General features: G+C 48.1%; 1 protein-coding gene across 1 annotated transcript in view; it reads left to right on the top strand.

Moving 5' to 3' along the window:
- The window catches only part of dnhd1 (dynein heavy chain domain 1), a 198,234-nt gene that overhangs the window by 134,917 nt on the left and 39,400 nt on the right, over positions 1-23,917 (top strand). The window contains exon 17 of the mRNA XM_087988560.1: positions 5,721-5,864. Within this exon, the coding sequence (XP_087844686.1) occupies positions 5,721-5,864 (144 nt within the window). The remainder of the gene's footprint in view (positions 1-5,720; positions 5,865-23,917) is intronic.

The following is a 23,917-nucleotide window of genomic DNA, read 5'->3' as shown; positions in this document are numbered from 1 at the left end:
CCATAATGGCCACTAAATCATATTCATTCGCGATGATTTATGCCGTTAAATCATTTACCTTGTTACAAATGCTAGGAGCGTTCAGGTAAAGTGCCCACATGCTAGTTTCCATACTCTCATGATTTCCAACATCTCTAATAATATTAGATTAGACTACTTAACAGTGTGAAAACAGGCCCTTCGGCCCAACAAGTCTACACCAACCCTCTGATGAGCAACCCACCCCCCTACATTTACCCCTTCACCTAACACTACAGGCAATTTAGCATGGCTAATTCACCTAACCTGCACATCTTTGGACTGTGGGAGGAAACCAAAGGAAACCCACGCAGACATAGGCAGAATGTGCAAACTCCAGACAGACAGATGCCCAAGGCAGGAATTGAACGTGGGTCTCTGGCGCTGTGAGGCAGCAGTGCTAACCACTGTGCCGCTCAAAATATCTCCTGAGTTATCTTCCTTTTTACTTTTATCATAGTCTGCCTTGTACTTATGTCTGCCCTGCACACATGCTAACTTGCTGCTTACCTTTTTATTTACCATCACACTTCCTGTCATTTTCCCTTTCCATTCCCCCCAACTCACTGGTTTAAAGTCCCAGTGACCAGCCTATTTATCCTTTTCGCTAGAACACTGGTTCCAGATCGGTTCAGGTGGAGACTGTCTCAACGGTACAGATCACCCCGGTTCCAAAACTGATGCCAATGCCCTATGGAATGGAACCCCTCTTTCCCACACCATACCCTTAGCCATGTATTTACTTCCCTAACTTTCTTATCCTATGCCAATTTGCATGTGGCTCAGGCAGTAATCTGGACAATATAACCCCCAAGGATCTGTTCCTTAATTTCGTTCCTAGTGCTCGATAAACCCCAAACAGGTCCTCCACCCTAGCCTTGCCTATGTTGTTAGTCCCACAACAACTGGATTTTCTCCAATAACCTTTCAAGCTGGTTGGAGATGTCCTGCACCCTGGCACCAGGCAGGCAATACACCATGCAGGACTCCCGATCTGGCTCACAAAGGATACTATCTGTCCCCCTAATTATAGAATCCCCTATAACAACCACTTGTCTTTTTGCTCCACCCCTTGAATGGCCTTCGGCACCATGGTGCCATGGTCAGCTGGCTCATGCTGTCCACAGCCCTTTTCCTCAAACATACAGGGGGCAAAAATCTCAGACCTGTTGGACAAGGTCAAAGGATAAGGCTCCTCCACTCCTGAACTCAGGATCCCCCTACCTGCCTCACTTACAGTCACACCTTGTTGTTCCTGATCGCTAACTGAATTTGAATTACTTAATCTCCCAGGTGTGACTGTCTCCTGAAACAAAGCGTCCAGGTAACTCTCCCCCTCCCGGATGTGCCGCAGATTGGAAGCTCAGATTCCATATAATCAATTCTGAGCCGGAGTTCTTCCAGCAACTAACGCTTGCTGCAGATGTGGTCACTACCGTTCACAATGGGATCAGCCAGCTCCCACATCATACAGCTACAGCACATCACCTGTCCAGCCATCTCTACTTAGTTATATAAAGAATAGAAGGAAGGTATTAATTACTCTCCATTTCTCTCCATATCCTTGGATGTGTTTCACCTGGTCCTACTAACTTGCTAACTTTATGTACAGCCTTTCATATAAATACTTCTTTAACAAATTAGGGCAGCACGGTGGCTCAGTGGTTAGAACTGCTACCTCACAGTACTAGGGTCCCAGGTTCAATTCCAGCCTCAGGCAACTGTCTGTGTGGAGTTTGCATGTTCTCCTCATATCTGCGTGGGTTTGCTCCAGTTTCCTCCCACAATCCAAAGATGTGCAGGTTAGGTGAATTGGCCATGCTAAATTGCCCATAGTATTAGGTGCATTAGTCAGAGGGAAATGGATCTGCGTGGGTTACTCTTCGGAGGTTTGGTGTGGACTGGTTGGGCCGAAGGGCCTGTTTCCACACTGTAGGGAATCTAATCTAAACTTTAACCCCATCAAGTGTCTCCTCTTTCCCTGTGACTTAGGGAGTAGCTTTTGATTTGGTTAAAGCCAGTATAAAGTACCCTTTAGTACCTTGGCCCAGCCTCCCAGCTCCCTGTGTGTGTCCATCATCGATACATCTTCCTTCTATTCTTTATATGTCAGTCACTGCCAGTTTGTTTTCCGACTTCTCTCCCCTTGTATCATTCCACTGATACCCTGGGTTTCAGCATGTGACCTGTGACCTATATGACATTTTGTTGCAGGGATATTAAGGCGTCATGTGACCAAGTTGATTATTGAGACACCATCAATGCTACAAAACACCTTGCATCAGTCGTACACGCAGGCCCGGATCAAACAGGGAGATACAGTGACAGCAGAACGCCTTACTCTCCTCACTGCACTACACTCAATCCTTCTTCACCGGCAGCACTACAGAAACTGGGCTCAGGCGCACTCCTATAACTGGTAAGTCACTCGCAGACTCAGAGAACACACGAGCTTTGTTCCAAAGCTCTCCCAGAATCTTCATCCTCAGTCCCACCCTGGCCTCATTCCTCTTTCCAACCTCCCCACCACCCCCACTTCCCCAAACACACATACACCTCTCCAATCCCTTGAATGTCCCCTACAGACCAGGTACAGGGTGTGTGGGCCTATCCAAGATGTAGGGCAAGAAGATAATTGATGAAAGGGTATAAACAACTGTGCTGTTCAGCTGCTGACCCGATGGACTGAATGGCCACTTTCTATGCTGCACCAGTCTGATTTAACATTTCCTGATACAGGACACAGGCAGATTTATTTGCTGCCCTTCAAACTCAAGTGAAACTGCAAACGACCTGGGATAACTCGGGCATTCTGCTTGAACGTCTCATCGGTAAGAACTTCTTTTTTATTCACTCACGGGGCATGGGCTGAATAACAAATTGCATTGATATAGCATCTTTAATATGATGAGATACTGCAGTGCATCTTGTAGATGGCATACACTGCTGTTACTGAAGGGGGTGGATGAATAGGAGAAACGTCTTCAGACAGAGAGTGGTGAATCTATGGAACTCATTGCCACAGAAGGCTGTGGAGGTCAGGTCATTGAGTGTATTTAAGACTGAGATAGATAGGTTCTTGATTATCAAGGGGATCAAGAGTTATGGGGAGAGAGTGGGAAAATGAAGTTAAGAAACTTATCAGCCATGATTGAATAACAGAGCAGACTCGATGGGCTGAATGGCCTAATTTCTGCTCCTATGTCTTATGGTCCTTATGTTGAACGTGTGGCTGGAGTGATCAACGTGAGGATTGTGAAGTGAACGCTGTAATCAACTGACACAGCAGGGTCCATACCCTGAACCCAGGAGCAACCAGGGATTTCACTAGTGTAATCATCAAATTGAAAATGACACTGAGACATCGAATGAGGATCAGAACAGGAGACCAAAAGTTGGGTTAAACATTTCAGTTTTAAGGAATATCTCAAAGGAGAGTGTTAGAGAGAGAGCGAGATGTGGGGGGCTTTAGGGAGAGAATTGCACAGCCAGCTAACTGTCCAGGGATGGATTATGAATTGAATTTAATTTAATTTGTTGTCATGTGTCCCAAGGCGCAGTGAAAAGCTTTGTCTTGTGAGCAATACAGGCAGATCACAGAGTTAAGTAGCATCGATAATAAATAATAGGGAAACAGTGGCAAAAACAAAAACACAGGTACAGGCGAATGTTAAGAGTTTGTGAGTCCATTCAGTATTCTAACAACAGTAGGGTAGAAACTGTTTCAAAACCGGCTGGTGCGTGTGTTCAGGCTTCTGTACCTTCTCCCCGATGGTAGAGGTTGTAGAAAAACATTGCCAGGGTGGGATGGATCTTTGAGAATGCTGGCAGCCTTTCCTTGACAACGGGCCTGGTAGATGGATTCTAGAGATGGGAGGTTGGCCTTTGTGATTGTCCGGGCCGAGTTCACCACTCTCTGTAACCATCTCCGATCCTGAATGGTACAGTTGCCATACAGGTAGTGATACATCCAGACAGAATGCTCTTCATGGCACACCTATAAAAGTTGGCAAGGGTCATGCCAAATTTCCTCAGCTGCCTGAGGAAGAATAGATGTTGTTGGGCCTTTGTAACCAGTGCGTCCACATGAAGAGTCCAAGAAAGCTTGTTGTTGATGACCACTCCCAGGAGCCTGACACTCTCCACTTGTTCCACCCCTGTGCTGTTAATGTGGAAGGGATCATGAGTAACATCCCGCCAAAAGTCAATAGTGAATTCCTTGATTTTTCCGGCATTGAGAGCTGAGTTGTTCTCAGTGCACCATTTTTCCAGGTCTTCCACCTCCCGTCTGTAGTCTGTTTTGTTGCCATCTGAGGTTCGACCGACTATGGTGTTGCCATCAGCGAACTTGTAAATGGCATTAGTCTGGTATTTGGTGACACAGTCATGGGTATATAGTGAATACAATAGGGGGCTGAGTAAACACCCCTGGGGGCTCCAGTGTTGAGTGTTAGTGTCAATGAGATATTGTCCCCAGTCGTCACTGATTGTGACCTGTGGGTCAGGAAACTGAGGATCCAGTTGCAAAGAGTGTGGTTTAGTCCGAGATCACTAGGTTCAGTAATCAGTCTCGAGGGGATAATAGTGTTGAAGGCTGGGCTATAGTCGATGAGTAGGATTCTTACATATCTGTTCTTGGTGTCAAGATGTTCTAGGGAGGGGTGAAGGGCAAGTGATATGGATTTGTTGGTCCGATAGGCAAATTGGAGTGGGTCAACAGTAATGGGGAGGCTGGAGTTGATTAATGCCATGACCAGCCTTTCCAAGCACTTCACGACCACAGAAGCGAGGGCCAATGGGTGGTACTCATTGAGACATGCTGCATTAGCCCACTGGCTCTCTTGAAACAGGCAGGGACAGTGGCCTGCTGCAGGGGGAGGTTAAAGATATCTGAGAAGACCTCTGCCAGTTGTTCTGCGCATGCTGAGTGCACGTCCTGGTACTCCATCTGGTCCCATCACTTTCCTTGGATTCACATGAAGGAAAACTGATCTGACTCTGAGGCAGTGACTATTGGGATAAGTTTGTCAGGGCTTGTCAGAATAGGTGTTGCCTCTCCGTCACCCAGCCAGGGACACCCTCATCCCATGAATCAATAATAATTAAACAAGAGGAAACAGATTTACAATAAGTACCAGAAAGCAGCAGAGAAATGAGAAAAAATGACTTTGCTCAGCAAGTTGTTGTGATCTGGGGTGCATTGCTTGAAAGGGCAGTGGAAACAGATTCAACAAGAAATTTGAAAGAAAATTTCAGAATTGCAAGGAAGGATGAGGGGAGTGGGACTAATTGAATAGATCTTTCACACAGCTAACACAGGCTCAATGGGCCAACAGATCCTCCTGCTGTTCCGTAGCAATCTATGACAAAAAGGGAGGCCTGCATTTATGTAACACCTTTCATAACCTCAGATTGTCCTGAATTGTTTTTGAAGTCAAGTAAAGTATTTGTGAAGTCTGGAGAAAATGCAGGCACCAACTCGCACAGAGTAAAATCCCACCAACACCAGACCAATGTACACCCAAATGTACAGACCAATCTGTCTAGTGCCACTGATTAAGGGAGAAAGATTAGTCCTGGACAGTAGGGAGAATCACCCCTACTCTTTACATAAATATTCTGCACTGTGGCCCCACTCTCTGATCTACATGACTTGCTGAGTTGAGGCAAGATGTAATTTCTTTTTCACCTGTTCTTTCCAGGCATGACTGTGTACAGTGGTCACCTGTTAGACAGGGAGGATCAGGCAGCACTGGACAGCATTATTAACCACTGCCTGACGAGTTCCGAGGGTCCGTCCAGCAAGGGAATCCGCGGCCTCATTACATTACTCATCGGCACCAGAGGTAATGAATCCAGCAACCCATTAGCTTCAGTCCTTTAGAATCACAGACTTGTTTCAGCACACAATGAGGCCATTTGGCCCTTCATGTCTGCACCGGCTGTCCAAACACTTAATGCCATTATGCTGCCTGCTTGCTGTAATGTTGCATATTACTGCTTTTCAAATAACCATCCAATTTCTTATGAAAACCTCAGTTGATTCTGCCTCCCCCACACTTTCAGACAGTACATTTCAGACCCTAATCACTTGAGTGAACCTGCCTCTATCACCCAAATGGCATCACATGATATAATCCATTTGGAGTAATATTATTGGGCTTTTCTTTAGTTCTTTATGTCAATGGAGCTTGCCAATATTCCTTCAATTGATCAAACTGCTATTCTTATAAAAGCCATCTTCCAATTGTGGAATTGAGCATGAACCTTTGTGACTGCATTCACCAAATTTCTGTAATCGCTACTGAATCTAGTTGACCCATCCAGGTTAAGAATTAACTACTGGTGAACTCCAGCTACTTTAACCAGGTTCATTCCAGCACACACTGAATCTCTGTTTTCACCTGAGCGTGTTTCACCGGGCCTAGCTGACAGGGTGTTGTTTTCTTTGTCCTGATTCTCCTACATCCACATTGTGTCTAGTTAATATAGAACACCCAGGCAAATCTCTGCAGATTGCCTTATACCTCCTCAGTGGTTTTACGAGATCCTCTCATTGGCCTTTCTCTAAATTTGAGAACAATATAAGGACCATGCCTTTTTATTTTGTGTGTGTTCTTTTAAACTAAGCCCTGAAATGAGAAAGAGCTGCTTTAAAAGCAGTGTTTGTTTTGAAAGGAAATAACCTGAAACATTTGCAAGCATCATGTAAACATTGTGCTGAACAAGCAGTAATCGCAGCTGAAGAAAAGAATGAAGGGGAATCGTATATAAACCTGTAAAATTCTCACAGGACTAAACAGAGTAACCACAGGAAGGATGTTCTCAATCACCAGGGAATCCAGAACTCGGGAGTTATAGTTTAAGGATAGGGAGTAGGCCATTTAGGACTGAGCTGAGTAAAAATGTCTTCACCCAGAACTGGGAGGCCTGTGGAATTCACTTTGACAGAAAGCTGTAAATGTTTTCAACAAGAGATTGGATATTGTTCTTCGGGCTAAAGAGATCTAAGGGCATGGGGGAACAATGGGAAGAGTGGTCAGAGCTGGATGATCAGCCATGATTGTATTGAATGGTGGAGCAGGTTCAAAGGGCCGAATGGCCTACTACTGCTCATGTTTTCTATGTTTTTGTGTTGCTTGTAGGCTTCAATACTTTGGTCCTTAACATGGATTCTTGTTATGGAAGGCAGTGAGGTTTTGGATTCTTTTAAGAAAATAACTCTAAGAGCTTCTAATGTTGGTATCCATCTGTCAAAATTACTTTGCTTAATTCTTTCAAATTGACCAAGGGAATAGGCAAATCTGTCGCAGACAGAGTTCAATGTAAGCAAGTTTGAGGTTATCCTTTTGGACTGAAAAAGGACTTTCTAGATGGTGTGAAGTTAAATTCAGTGGATGTCCAATGAAACTTGAGGTTTCAAATGTGTATGTCTTTCAAATTCCACAAACAGGTATAGAAAATAATTAAGAAGATTAATGAAATGCATGTCTTTCATATCGAGAGAACTGGAATACAATGATGCAGAAGCTATTCTGCAGTTATACAAAACCGTCATGAGGCCCCACATGGTGTACTGTGAGCAGATTTGAGCTCCACACATTAGGAAGGTTAGATTAGCCTTGGAGCGAATACAACATAGGCTTACAAGAATGATACCTGAATGTCAGGGGTTAAGTTAAAAGGAGAGATTTTACAAATGAGGCCTGTTTTCTCTAGAATTTACAAAGTTAAGGGGTGATCTGATCAAAGCCTTCAAGATACTAACAGGAAGAGACAGGGTAGAGAAAGATAAATTATTTCCAGTGGCTAGGGATTCTAGAATTAGGGGCATAGTCTGAGAATTAGGAGAGATGTTAGGAAGCACTTCTACACACAAAGGGTGCGAGAGGTTTGGAATTCTCTTCCACAAACAGCAGTGAATGCTGGATTAGTCAGTAATTTTAAATCTGAGATAGATACTTTTATGTTAAGCAAAGGCATTAGGGATATGAGTGAAAGATAGGTATATGGAGTTAGGCCACAGATCAGCGATGATCTCATTGAATGGCGGGAAACCTTGTTTGGCTGAGTGGCCTGCTGCTGTTCCTGTATTGCTGTAAATTCAGTGCAGGTTTTCCCAGCTGCTTCCCTCCTCTCCAGAACCTTTGTGTTTTTGCCTCAGGCACCAACTCATACACGGACAAAATAGTTTTCTATACAACATCGTAATCCCAAGAAGCCTCCTTTGATAGTGAAGTATACATTTCCTGTGCTTTATCTGTCAATCCAATCCCCTGTCCTTTTTTGCCAGTTTATTTGCTTCAAAGTTTGGGCAGGGCCTGTGCAAACTTAAACATCTCCTTGCAGACTCCCCCACCCATTCGCTCCATCATTATTTGATGTTTCCTGTTTCAACTGCATCATTCGGTCCACCTTGTCCATGCTGAACAGATATCCTAATCTAATCTAGTTCCATTTGCCAGCACTTGGCCCATATCCCTCTAAACCCTTCCTATTCAAATACCCATCCACTTGTCTTTTCAATGCTGCAATTGTACCAGCCTCCACTTTAATCTGAGATTCAGCTTCTCTCACTTTCTTTTCTCTTTTCAATTCCAAATCTTCTTTTTTCCATTTCCGTTCTTTACAATTCCATTTCCAACCTTTCTATTTCCATTGCCATCTCCCTTTCCTTATAGAGTCATAGAGATGTACAGCACAGAAACAAACCCTTCGGTCCACCTTGTCCATGCTGGACAGATACCCTAACCCAATCTAGTTCCATTTGCCAGCACTTGGCCCATATCTCTCTAAACCCTTCCTATTCATATACCCATCCAGATGCCTTTTCAATGCTGCACCATTTCCTCTGGCAGCTCATTCCATACACGCAATGCTTTCTGTGTGAAAAAGTTGACCCTTAGGTCCCTTTTAAATTTTTCCCCTCTTACCCTAAACCTATGCCCTCTAGTTCTGGACTCACCGATCCCAGGGAAAAGACTTTGTCTATTTATCCTATCCATGCCCCTCATAATTTTCTAAACCTCTATGAGGTCACCCCTCAGCCTCCAACGCTCCAGGAAAACAGCCCCAACCTGTTCAGCCTCTTCCCTATAGCTCAAATCCTCTAACCCTGGCAACATCCTTTTAAATCTTTTCTGAACCCTTGAAGTTTCACAACACCCTTCTGATAAGGAGACCAGAATTGCATGAAATATTCCAACAGTGGCCTAACCAATGTACTGTACAGCTGCAACATGACCTCCCAATGCTCTGACCAATTAGGGAAAGCATACAAAACGCCTTCTTCACTACCCTATCAACTGCGACTCCACTTTCAAAAAGCTATGAACCTGCACTCCAAGGTCTCTTTCTTCAGCAACACTTTCTAGGACCTTACCATTAAGTGTATAAGTCCTACCCTGATTTGCTTTTTCAAAATGCCAACAGCTCAAATTACCTAAATTAAACTCCATCTGCAAATTCTCAGCCCGTTGGTCCATCTGATACCGCTGTAATCTGAGGTAACCCTCTTCGCTGTCTACTACATCTCCAGTTTTAGTGTCGTCTGCAAACTTACTATCTATACCTCCTGTGTTCACATCCAAATCATTTATATAAATGACAAAAACTAGTGGACCCAGCACCGATCCTTGTGGCACTCCACTGGTCACAGGCCTCCAGTCTGAAAAGCAACCCTCCACCACCACCCTCTGTCTTCTACCTTTCAACAGTTCTGTATCCAAATGGCTAGTTCTCCCTGTGTTCTATGAGATCTAACCTTGCTAACCAGTCTCCCATGGGGAACCTTGTCAAACACCTTACCGAAGCCCATATAGATTGTGTCGACTGCTCTGCCCTCAATGAAGTAATCCTCTTGGTTACTCTTAAAAAATTCAATCAAGTTCGTGAGACACTATTTCCCACGCACGAAGCCATATTGACGATCCCGAATCAGTCCTTGCCTTTTGCAAATACATGTACATCCTGTCCCTCAGGATTCCCTCCAACAGCTTGCCCACCACTGACGTCAGGCTCACTGGTCTATAGTGCCCTGGCTTGTCCTTACCACCTTCCTTAGTGGGCGGCACGGTGGCACAGTGGTTAGCACTGCTCCCTCACAGTGCCAGAGACCTGGGTTCAATTCCCGCCTCAGGCGACTGACTGTGTGGAGTTTGCACATTCTCCCTGTGTCTGCGTGGGTTTCCTCCGGGTGCTCTGGTTTCCTCCCACAGTCCAAAAAAGTGCAGGTTAGGTGAATTGGCCATGCTAAATTGCCCGTAGTGTTAGGTAAGGGGTAAATGTAGGGGTATGGGTGGGTTGCGCTTCGGCGGGGCGGTGTGGACTTGTTGGGCCGAAGGGCCTGTAAGTAATCTAATCTAATCTAATCTAAATGGTGGCACCACAGTAACTAACCTCCAGTCTTCCAGCACCTCACCTGTGACTATCGATAATACAAATATCTCAGTAAAAGGCCCAGCAATCACTTCCCTACCTTCCCACAGAGTTTTAGGGTACACCGGATCAGGTCCTGGGGATTTATCCACTTTTATGCATTTCAAGACATCCAGCACTTCCTCCTCTGTAAAATGGTCAATTTTCAAAATGTCACCATCTATTTCCCCACATTCTGTATCTTCCCTGTCCTTCTCCACGGTAAATACTGATGCAAAATACTCATTTATAATCACTCCCATCTCTTGCGGCTCCACACATAGGCCGCCTTGCTGATCTTTGAGAGGCCCTATTCTCTCCCTAGTTACCCTTTTGTCCTTAATGTACTTATGATTAGTTATTTGCCAATACCAAATCCCAATCTTCATTGCCTCAGAGCAATCCCGGACAAGCCTCTGGAATATTGGGTGGTTCTGGTTGTGTTTCGAATTCCACATTTCCATTTGACTCCTTTCCCCAACAAGAATCTATCCACCTCGATCATAAAAATATTGAATGACCCACCTTCTGAGGTTAGAGTTCCAAACTCTTTCAACTCTGTGAGAAAAATAATCTTCACCATAGGAAGATGTGACCACTGATTTTAAAATGGTGCTCACTAGCTTTGGGTTCATCTACAAAAAGAAACATCCTTTTCCTCATCTACTTTGTCAAGCCCATTCAGATCTGATACAATTCCTCACCCCCCTACTTCTAGGGAAATCTTTCCTCATAAAATAACTTACTCATTCTGAGTATCAATTTGATAAACCTCCTCTGAACCATCACCAATGCATTTACAGCCTTCCTTAAATGAGGAGATTAAAACTGTACAGTGTTCAAGATGTCATCTCACAAATGCCCTGTATAACTGAAGCTTGACATCCTTACTTTTATGTCAATTCCTCTCATAATAAAGGATCAAATCCCATTCTGCATCTCACTATTCTGCATTCTCCATTTAAGTAATATTCTGCTTTTTAATTCTCCCTGCCAAAATGAAGAACTTCACATTTTCCCACATTACACTCCATCTGCCAGATTTTTGCCCATTTCTAGAACCTATCTCTGTCATCTGCAACTTCTTTCTGTTGTCTTCGCAACACACATTCCTACCCCCTGGGTGTTGTCTGGGAATTGAGTTGCGGTGTCATCGATCTACTCATCTACATCATTGAGGGAAATTGAAAATATTGAGGACCTAGCACAGACCCCTGTGGGACTCCAATTGAAACATCCAGCCAATCAGACAGACACATTTTGCATATTCCCTGTTTTCTGCCAGCCAGCCACTCTTCTATCCATGCTAATAGGTTACCCTTACACTATGAGCTTTTATTTCCAAAAATAACTTTTTGAGATGACACTTCACCAAATGACTTCTGGAAATGTGAATCCAGTGTGTTTATCCACAGCAAGAGCCTTCAGAGAACAGTGACTCAGAGAACAGTGACTCAGAGAACAGTGACTCAGCCAACAGTGACTCAGCCAACAGTGACTCAGCCAACAGTGACTCAGCCAACAGTGACTCAGCCAACAGTGACTCAGAGAACAGTGTCTCAGTCAACAGTTCCTCAGAAAACAGTGACTCAGAAAACAGTGTCTTAGCCAAGAGTGCCTCAGCCAACAGTGACTCCGAGAACAGTGACTCAGAGAACAGTGACTCAGAGAACAGTGACTCAGCCAACAGTGACTCAGCCAACAGTGACTCAGCCAACAGTGACTCAGAGAACAGTCACTCAGAGAACAGTGACTCAGAGAACAGTGACTCAGCCAACAGTGACTCAGCCAACAGTGACTCAGAGAACAGTGACTCAGCCAACAGTGCCTCAGTGAACAATGACTCAGCCAACAGTGACTCAGAGAACAGTGACTCAGAGAACAGTGACTCAGAGAACAGTGACTCAGCCAACAGTGACTCAGAGAACAGTGACTCAGAGAACAGTGACTCAGTGAACAGTGACTCAGTGAACAGTGACTCAGCCAACAGTGACTCAGAGAACAGTGACTCAGAGAACAGTGACTCAGAGAACAGTGACTCAGAGAACAGTGACTCAGCCAACAGTGACTCAGCCAACAGTGACTCAGCCAACAGTGACTCAGCCAACAGTGACTCAGAGAACAGTGACTCAGAGAACAGTGACTCAGAGAACAGTGACTCAGCCAACAGTGACTCAGCCAACAGTGACTCAGCCAACAGTGACTCAGCCAACAGTGACTTAGAGAACAATGACTCAGCCAACAGTGACTCAGAGAACAGTGACTCAGAGAATAGTTCCTCAGCCAACAGTGACTCAGCCAACAGTGACTCAGCGAACAGTGACTCAGAGAACAGTGACTCAGAGAACAGTGACTCAGAGAACAGTGACTCAGCCAACAGTGACTCAGAGAACAGTGCCTCAGAGAACAGTGCCTCAGAGAACAGTGACTCAGCCAACAGGGACTCAGCCAACAGGGACTCAGCCAACAGTGACTCAGAGAACAGTGACTCAGCCAACAGTGACTCAGCCAACAGTGACTCAGAGAACAGTGACTCAGAGAACAGTGACTCAGAGAACAGTGACTCAGAGAACAGTGACTCAGAGAACAGTGACTCAGCCAACAGTGACTCAGAGAACAATGACTCAGCAAACAGTGACTCAGCCAACAGAGACTCAGAGAACAGTGACTCAGAGAACAGTGACTCAGAGAACAGTGACTCAGAGAACAGTGACTCAGCCAACAGTGACTCAGAGAACAGTGACTCAGAGAACAGTGACTCAGAGAACAGTGACTCAGCCAACAGTGACTCAGAGAACAGTGACTCAGAGAACAGTGACTCAGCCAACAGTGACTCAGAGAACAGTGACTCAGAGAACAGTGACTCAGCCAACAGTGACTCAGCCAACAGTGACTCAGAGAACAGTGACTCAGAGAACAGTGACTCAGCCAACAGTGACTCAGAGAACAATGACTCAGCAAACAGTGACTCAGCCAACAGTGACTCAGAGAACAGTGACTCAGAGAACAGTGACTCAGCCAACAGTGACTCAGGGAACAGTGACTCAGTGAACAGTGACTCAGCCAACAGTGACTCAGAGAACAATGACTCAGCAAACAGTGACTCAGCCAACAGTGACTCAGAGAACAGTGACTCAGAGAACAGTGACTCAGTGAACAGTGACTCAGCCAAAAGTGACTCAGTCAACAGTGACTCAGCCCACAGTGACTCAGAGAACAGTGACTCAGCCAACAGTGACTCCGCCAACAGTGACTCAGAGAAGAGTGACTCAGCCAGCAGTGACTCAGCCAACAGTGACTCAGAGAACAGTGACTCAGGGAACAGTGACTCAGCCAACAATGACTCCGAGAACAGTGACTCAGCCAACAGTGAGCCAGCCAACAGTGACTCAGAGAACAGTGACTCAGAGAACAGTGACTCAGAGAACAGTGACTCAGCCAACAGTGACTCAGCCAACAGTGACTCAGCCAACAGTGACTCAGCCAACAGTGACTCAGCCAACAGTGATGCAGCCATCAGTGACTCAGCCAACAGTGACTCAGCCAACAGTGACTCAGCCAACAGTGACTCAGCCAACAGTGACTCGGAGAACGGTGACTCGAAGACCAGTGACTCGCCAACTGTGACTCAGCCAACAGTGACTCAACCAAAAGTAACTCAGCCAGCAGTGACTCAGCCAGCAGTGACTCAGCCAACAGTGACTCAGCCAACAGTGACTCAGCCAACAGTGACTCAGCCAACAGTGACTCAGCCAGCAGTGACTCTGAGAAGAGTGACTCAGCCAACAGTGACTCAGCCAACAGTGACTTAGCCAACAGTGACTCAGCCAACAGTGACTCAGCCAGCAGTGACTCAGCCAGCAGTGACTCTGAGAAGAGTGACTCAGCCAACAGTGACTCAGCCAACAGTGACTTAGCCAACAGTGACTCAGCCAACAGTGACTCAGCCAACAGTGACTCAGCCAGCAGTGACTCAGCCAGCAGTGACTCAGCCAGCAGTGACTCAGCCAGCAGTGACTCCGAGAATAGTGACTCACCCCACAGTGACGCAGAGAACAGTGACTCAGCCAACAGTGAAACAGCTAACAGTGACTCAGCCATCAGTGACTCTGCCAACAGTGACTCAGCCAAAAGTAACTCAGTCAACAGTGACTCAGCCCACAGTGACTCAGCCCACAGTGACTCCGAGAAGAGTGACTCACCCAGCAGTGACTCAGAGAACAGTGACTCACCCAGCAGTGACTCAGCCAACAGTGACTCAGAGCACAGTGACTCAGAGCACAGTGACTCAGAGCACAGTGACTCAGAGCACAGTGACTCATCCAACAGTGACTCAGCCAACAGTGACTCAGCCAACAGTGACTCAGACAACAGTGACTCGGAGAACAGTGGCACGGAGAACAGTGACTCGAAGACCAGTGACTCAGCCAACAGTGACTCAGCCAACAGTGACTCAGCCAACAGTGACTCAGCGAACAGTGACTCAGCGAACAGTGACTCAGAGAACAGTGACTCAGAGAACAGTGACTCAGCCAAAAGTAACTCAGTCAACAGTGACTCCGAGAACACTGACTCAGCCAACAGTGACTCTGCCAACTGTGACTCAGAGTATAGTGACTCAGCCAACAGTGACTCAGACAACAGTGACTCAGCCAACAGTGACTCAGCTAACAATGCCTCGGAGAACAGTGACTCGGAGAACAGTGGCTCGGAGAACAGTGACTCGAAGACCAGTGACTCATCCAAAAGTAACTCAGCCAACAGTGACTCAGACAACAGTGACTCAGCCAACAGTGACTCAGCCAACAGTGACTCAGCCAACAGTGACTCAGCCAACAGTGACTCATCCAACAGTGACTCATCCAACAGTGACTCATCCAACAGTGACTCTGCCAACAGTGACTCTGCCAACAGTGACTCTGCCAACAGTGACTCTGCCAACAGTGACTCTGCCAACAGTGACTCAGCCAAAAGTAACTCAGTCAACAGTGACTCAGCCCACAGTGACTCCGAGAAGAGTGACTCACCCAGCAGTGACTCAGAGAACAGTGACTCAGCCAACAGTGACTCAGAGCACAGTGACTCAGCCAACAGTGACTCAGCCAACAGTGACTCAGAGAAGAGTGACTCAGAGAACAGTGACTCAGCCAACAGTGAGCCAGCCAACAGTGACTCAGAGAACAGTGACTCAGAGAACAGTGACTCAGCCAACAGTGATGCAGCCAACAGTGACTCAGCCAACAGTGACTCAGCCAACAGTGACTCGGAGAACAGTGACTCGGAGAACAGTGACTCGAAGACCAGTGACTCGCCAACTGTGACTCAGCCAACAGTGACTCAGTCAACAGTGACTCAGCCAACAGTGACTCAGCCAGCAGTGACTCAGCCAACAGTGACTCAGCCAACAGTGACTCAGCCAACAGTGACTCAGCCAACAGTGACTCAGCCAACAGTGACTCAGCCAGCAGTGACTCAGCCAGCAGTGACTCAGCCAGCAGTGACTCAGCCAGCAGTGACTCCGAGAATAGTGACTCACCCCACAGTGACGCAGAGAACAGTGACTCAGCCAACAGTGACTCAGCCAGCAGTGACTCACCCAGCAGTATCTCAGAGAACAGTGACTCAGCCAACAGTGATTCAGGGAACGGTGACTCAGAGAACAGTGACTCAGAGAACAGTGACTCAGAGAACAGTGACTCAGAGAACAGTGAATCAGAGAACAGTGACTCAGCCAACAGTGACTCAGCCAACAGTGACTCAGAGAACAGTGACTCAGAGAACAGTGACTCAGAGAACAGTGACTCAGCCAACAGTGACTCAGCCAACAGTGACTCAGCCAACAGTGACTCAGCCAACAGTGACTCAGCCAACAGTGACTCAGAGAATAGTTCCTCAGCCAACAGTGACTCAGCCAACAGTGACTCAGCCAACAGTGACTCAGCCAACAGTGACTCAGCCAACAGTGACTCAGAGAACAGTGACTCAGCGAACAGTGACTCAGCGAACAGTGACTCAGCGAACAGTGACTCAGCGAACAGTGACTCAGAGAACAGTGACTCAGAGAACAGTGACTCAGCCAACAGTGACTCAGAGAACAGTGCCTCAGAGAACAGTGCCTCAGAGAACAGTGACTCAGCCAACAGTGACTCAGAGAAGTGACTCAGAGAACAGTGACTCAGCCAACAGTGACTCAGAGAACAGTGACTCAGAGAACAGTGACTCAGAGAACAGTGACTCAGCCAACAGTGACTCAGAGAACAATGACTCAGCAAACAGTGACTCAGCCAACAGAGACTCAGAGAACAGTGACTCAGAGAACAGTGACTCAGAGAACAGTGACTCAGAGAACAGTGACTCAGCCAACAGTGACTCAGAGAACAGTGACTCAGAGAACAGTGACTCAGCCAACAGTGACTCAGAGAACAGTGACTCAGAGAACAGTGACTCAGCCAACAGTGACTCAGAGAACAGTGACTCAGCCAACAGTGACTCAGCCAACAGTGACTCAGAGAACAGTGACTCAGAGAACAGTGACTCAGCCAACAGTGACTCAGAGAACAATGACTCAGCAAACAGTGACTCAGCAAACAGTGACTCAGCCAACAGTGACTCAGAGAACAGTGACTCAGAGAACAGTGACTCAGCCAACAGTGACTCAGGGAACAGTGACTCAGTGAACAGTGACTCAGCCAACAGTGACTCAGAGAACAATGACTCAGCAAACAGTGACTCAGCCAACAGTGACTCAGAGAACAGTGACTCAGAGAACAGTGACTCAGAGAACAGTGACTCAGAGAACAGTGACTCAGCCAACAGTGACTCAGAGAACAGTGACTCAGAGAACAGTGACTCAGAGAACAGTGACTCAGCCAACAGTGACTCAGCCAACAGTGACTCAGAGAACAGTGACTCAGAGAACAGTGACTCAGCCAACAGTGACTCAGAGAACAGTGACTCAGCCAACAGTGACTCAGCCAACAGTGACTCAGCCAACAGTGACTCAGAGAACAGTGACACAGAGAATAGTTCCTCAGCCTACAGTGACTCACACAACAGTGACTCACACAACAGTGACTCAGAGAACAGTGACTCAGAGAACAGTGACTCAGCCAACAGTGACTCAGCCAACAGTGACTCAGCCAACAGTGACTCAGCCAACAGTGACTCAGCCAACAGTGACTCAGCCAACAGTGACTCAGCCTACAGTGACTCAGCCTACAGTGACTCAGCCTACAGTGACTCTGGCAACAGTGACTCAGCTTACTTTCACAGTCAGGACTCCCGCCCACCTTCCGAGGACCACTTCGCCCACCTCCAACACACTGCATCCACCTGGACACCCCGCGCTGGCCTATTACCTGCCCTCGACCTCTTCATTTCCAACTGCCGCCGGGACATTAACCGCCTCAACCTGTCGACCCCCCTCCCCCACTCCAACCTCTCACCCTCACAACGCGCAGCCCTCCAATCCCTCTGCTCCAATCCTGATCTCACCATCAAGCCAGCGGATAAAGGGGGTGCAGTGGTAGTCTGGCGCACTGACCTCTACATCGCTGAAGCCAAACGCCAACTCGAGGACACCTCTTCCTACCGTCCCCTTGACCATGACCCCACGCCCCCCATCACCAAACCATCATCTCCCAGACCATACATAACAACATCACCTCAGGAGATCTCCCACCCACAGCTTCCAATCTCATAGTCCGGGAACCCCGCACTGCCCGGTTCTACCTCCTTCCCAAGATCCACAAGCCTGACCACCCTGGCCGACCCATTGTCTCAGCATGCTCCTGCCCCACTGAACTCATCTCTACCTACCTCGACACTGTCCTATCCCCCCTAGTCCAGGAACTCCCCACATATGTTCGAGACACCACCCACGCCCTCCACCTCCTCCAAGACTTCCGTTTCCCCGGCCCCCAACACCTCATCTTCACCATGGATATCCAATCCCTCTACACCTCCATCCGCCATGACCAGGGCCTCCAAGCCCTCCGTTTTTTCCTCTCCAGACGTTCCCAACAGTACCCCTCCACCGACACTCTCATTCGTTTGGCCGAACTGGTCCTCACCCTTAACAATTTCTCCTTTGAATCCTCCCACTTCCTCCAGACCAAAGGGATAGCCATGGGCACACGTATGGGCCCCAGCTATGCCTGTCTCTTCGTTGGCTACGTAGAGCAGTTGATCTTCCGTAATTACACCGGCACCACTCCCCACCTCTTCCTCCGCTACATTGATGACTGCATTGGCACCACCTCGTGCTCCCGCGAGGAGGTTGAGCAATTCATCAACTTCACCAACACATTCCACCCTGACCTTAAATTTACCTGGACCATCTCTGACACCTCCCTCCCCTTCCTGGACCTCTCCATCTCCATCAGTGACGACCGACTTGACACTGACATCTTCTACAAACCCACCGACTCCCACAGCTACCTGGATTACACCTCTTCCCACCCTACCTCTTGCAAAAATGCCATCCCGTATTCCCAATTCCTCCGCCTCCGCCGTATCTGCTCCCAGGAGGAGCGGTTCCACCATAGAACACACCAGATGGCCTCCTTCTTTAGAGACCGCAATTTCCCTTCCCACGTGGTTAAAGATGCCCTCCAACGCATCTCATCCACATCCCGCACCTCTGCCCTCAGACCCAACCCCTCCAACCGCAACAAGGACAGAACGCCCCTGGTGCTCACCTTCCACCCTACCAACCTTCGCATAAACCAAATCATTCGCCGACATTTCCGCCACCTCCAAACAGACCCCACCACCAGGGATATATTTCCCTCCCCACCCCTCTCCGCCTTCCGCAAAGACCGTTCCCTCCGTGACTACCTGGTCAGGTCCACGCCCCCCTACGACCCACCCTCCCATCCTGGCACTTTCCCCTGCCACCGCAGGAACTGTAAAACCTGCGCCCACACCTCCTCCCTCACCTCTATCCAAGGCCCCAAAGGAGCTTTCCACATCCATCAAAGTTTTACCTGCACATCCACTAATATCATCTATTGTATCCATTGCTCCCGATGCAGTCTCCTCTACATTGGGGAGACTGGGCGCCTCCTTGCAGAGCGCTTTAGGGAACATCTCCGAGACACCCGCACCAATCAACCAAATCGCCCAGTGGCTCAACATTTCAACTCCCCCTCCCACTCTGCCGAGGATATGGAGGTGCTGGGCCTCCTCCACCGCCGCTCCCTCACCACCAGACGCCTGGAGGAAGAACGCCTCATCTTCCGCCTCGGAACACTTCAACCCCAGGGCATCAATGTGGATTTCAACAGTTTCCTCATTTCCCCTTCCCCCACCTCATCCTAGCTTCTAACCTCCAGAAACTCGATCCCCTGACCTGTCCGGACTTGTCCGACCTGCCCAGCTCCTTTTCCACCTATCCACTCCACCCTCTCCTCCCTGACCTATCACCTTCATCTCCTTCCCCACTGACCTATTGTACTCTATGCCACTCTCTCCCCACCCTCACCCTCCTCTAGCTTATCTCTCCACGCTTCAGGCACTCTGCCTTTATTCCTGATGAAGGGCTTTTGCCAGAAACGTCGATTTTGCCTGTCCTCGGGTGCTGCCGGAATTGCTGTGCTCTTCCAGCACCACTGATCCAGAATAACAGTGACTCAGCCAACAGTGACTCAGCCAACAGTGACTCAGACAGCAGTGACTCAGACAGCAGTGACTCAGCCAACAGTGACTCAGCCAACAGTGACTCAGCCAACAGTGACTCAGCCAACAGTGACTCAGCCAACAGTGACTCAGCCAACAGTGACTCAGAGAACAGTGACTCAGAGAACAGTGACTCAGCCAACAGTTCCTCAGAAAACGGTTCCTCAGAGAACAGTGACTCAGCCAATAGTTCCTCAGAGAACAGTGTATCAGCCAACAGTGACTCAGAAAACAGTGACTCAGAGAACAGTGACTCAGCCAATAGTGACTCAGCAAACAGTGACTCAGAGAACAGTGACTCAGAGAACAGTGACTCAGAGAACAGTGACTCAGCCAACACTGACTCAGCGAACAGTGACTCAGAGAACAGTGACTCAGAGAACAGTGACTCAGAGAACAGTGACTCAGAGAACAGTGACTCAGCCAGCATTATCTCAGAGTACGGTGACTCGGAGAACAGTGACTCAGAGAACAGTGACTCAGAACAGTGACTCAGAACAGTGACTCAGAACAGTGACTCAGAACAGTGACTCAGCCATCAGTGACTCAGCCAACAGTGACTCATCCAACAGTGACTCATCCAACAGTGACTCAGCCAACAGTGACTCAGCCAACAGTGACTCAGCCAACAGTGACTCAGACAACAGTGACTCTGAGAACAGTGACTCAGACAACAGTGACTCAGACAACAGTGACTCTGAGAACAGTGACTCAGCCAGCAGTGACTCAGCCAGCAGTGACTCAGCCAGCAGTGACTCAGCCAGCAGTGACTCAGCCAGCAGTGACTCCGAGAATAGTGACTCACCCCACAGTGACGCAGAGAACAGTGACTCAGCCAGCAGTATCTCAGAGAACAGTGACTCAGCCAACAGTAACTCAGCCGACAGTGACTCAGCCGACAGTGACTCAGAGAACAGTGACTCAGCCAACAGTGACTCAGCCAACAGTGACTCAGCCAACAGTGACTCAGCCAACAGTGACTCAGAGAATAGTGACTCAGAGAATAGTGACTCAGAGAATAGTGACTCAGCGAATAGTGACTCAGCGAACAGTGACTCAGACAACAGTGACTCAGACAACAGTGACTTAGCCAACAGTGACTCTGAGAACATTGACTCAGCCAACAGTGACTCAGCCAGCTGTGACTCAGCCAGCTGTGACTCCGAGAATAGTGACTCACCCCATAGTGACGCAGAGAACAGTGACTCAGCCAACAGTGACTCAGCCAGCAGTGACTCAGACAACAGTGACTCAGACAACAGTGACTCAGAGAACAGTGACTCAGAGAACAGTGACTCAGCCAACAGTGACTCAGCCAGCATTATCTCAGAGTACGGTGACTCGGAGAACAGTGACTCAGAGAACAGTGACTCAGAACAGTGACTCAGAACAGTGACTCAGCCATCAGTGACTCAGCCAACAGTGACTCATCCAACAGTGACTCATCCAACAGTGACTCATCCAACAGTGACTCAGCCAACAGTGACTCAGCCAACAGTGACTCAGACAACAGTGACTCAGACAACAGTGACTCAGACAACAGTGACTCAGACAACAGTGACTCAGACAACAGTGACTCAGACAACAGTGACTCAGACAACAGTGACTCAGACAACAGTGACTCTGAGAACAGTGACTCTGAGAACAGTGACTCAGCCAGCAGTGACTCAGCCAGCAGTGACTCAGCCAGCAGTGACTCAGCCAGCAGTGACTCCGAGAATAGTGACTCACCCCACAGTGACGCAGAGAACAGTGACTCAGCCAGCAGTATCTCAGAGAACAGTGACTCAGCCAACAGTAACTCAGCCGACAGTGACTCAGCCGACAGTGACTCAGCCGACAGTGACTCAGCCGACAGTGACTCAGAGAACAGTGACTCAGCCAACAGTGACTCAGCCAACAGTGACTCAGCCAACAGTGACTCAGAGAATAGTGACTCAGAGAATAGTGACTCAGCGAATAGTGACTCAGCGAATAGTGACTCAGCGAACAGTGACTCAGCCAACAGTGACTCAGACAACAGTGACTCAGACAACAGTGACTCAGACAACAGTGACTCAGACAACAGTGACTCTGAGAACAGTGACTCAGCCAGCAGTGACTCAGCCAGCAGTGACTCAGCCAGCAGTGACTCAGCCAGCAGTGACTCCGAGAATAGTGACTCACCCCACAGTGACGCAGAGAACAGTGACTCAGCCAGCAGTATCTCAGAGAACAGTGACTCAGCCAACAGTAACTCAGCCGACCGTGACTCAGCCGACCGTGACTCAGCCGACCGTGACTCAGCCGACCGTGACTCAGCCGACCGTGACTCAGCCGACCGTGACTCAGCCGACCGTGACTCAGCCGACCGTGACTCAACCAACAGTGACTCGGCCAACAGTGACTCGGCCAACAGTGACTTAGCCAACAGTGACTCTGAGAACATTGACTCAGCCAACAGTGACTCAGCCAACAGTGACTCAGCCAGCTGTGACTCAGCCAGCTGTGACTCCGAGAATAGTGACTCACCCCATAGTGACGCAGAGAACAGTGACTCAGCCAACAGTGACTCAGCCAGCAGTGACTCACCCAGCAGTATCTCAGAGAACAGTGACTCAGCCAACAGTGACTCAGCCAACAGTGATTCAGGGAACGGTGACTCAGAGAACAGTGAATCAGAGAACAGTGAATCAGAGAACAGTGAATCAGAACAGTGACTCAGAACAGTGACTCAGCCACCAGTGACTCATCCACCAGTGACTCATCCAACAGTGACTCATCCAACAGTGACTCATCCAACAGTGACTCAGAGAACAGTGACTCAGAGAACAGTGACTCAGAGAACAGTGACTCAGCCAGCAGTGACTCAGCCAGCAGTGACTCAGCCAAGAGTGACTCCGAGAACAGTGACTCAGGGAACAGTGACTCGGAGAACAGTGACTCGGAGAACAGTGGCACGGAGAACAGTGACTCGAAGACCAGTGACTCAGCCAACAGTGACTCAGCTAACAGTGACTCAGAGAACAGTGACTCAGCCAAAAGTAACTCAGTCAACAGTGACTCCGAGAACACTGACTCAGCCAACAGTGACTCTGCCAACTGTGACTCAGAGTATAGTGACTCAGCCAACAGTGACTCAGCTAACAGTGACTCGGAGAACAGTGGCTCGGAGAACAGTGGCTCGGAGAACAGTGACTCGAAGACCAGTGACTCAGCCAACAGTGACTCAGCCAAAAGTGACTCAGTCAACAGTGACTCAGCCAACAGTGACTCAGCCAACAGTGACTCAGAGAACAGTGACTCAGCCAAAAGTGACTCAGTCAACAGTGACTCAGCCAACAGTGACTCAGAGAACAGTGACTCAGAGAACAGTGACTCACCCAGCAGTGACTCAGCCAACAGTGACTCAGAGAACAGTGACTCAGCCATCAGTGACTCAGCCAACAGTGACTCAGCCAACAGTGACTCAGAGAACAGTGACGCAGCCAACAGTGACTCAGCCAACAGTGACTCAGCCAACAGTGACTCAGAGAATAGTGACTCAGCCAATAGTGACTCAGCCAATAGTGACTCCGAGAACAGTCACTCAGCCAACAGTGACTCAGCCAACAGTAACTCAGCCAACAGTGACTCCGAGAACAGTGACTCAGCCAACAGTGACTCAGAGAACAGTGACTCAGCGAACAGTGACTCAGCCAACAATGACTCAGCCAACAATGACTCAGCCAACAATGACTCAGAGAACAGTGACTCAGAGAACAGTGACTCAGCCAACAGTGACTCAGCCAACAGTGACTCAGAGAAGAGTGACTCAGGGAACAGT

The sequence above is a fragment of the Chiloscyllium plagiosum genome, unplaced genomic scaffold (assembly GCF_037043375.1).
Source record: "Chiloscyllium plagiosum isolate Xiang-an unplaced genomic scaffold, Cpla_swu_hap1 HiC_scaffold_6, whole genome shotgun sequence".
In the NCBI taxonomy this organism is placed as follows: domain Eukaryota; kingdom Metazoa; phylum Chordata; class Chondrichthyes; order Orectolobiformes; family Hemiscylliidae; genus Chiloscyllium; species Chiloscyllium plagiosum.
The sequence above is the reverse complement of the archived record's forward strand: the minus strand, read 5'-3'. Positions and strand labels throughout refer to the sequence as shown.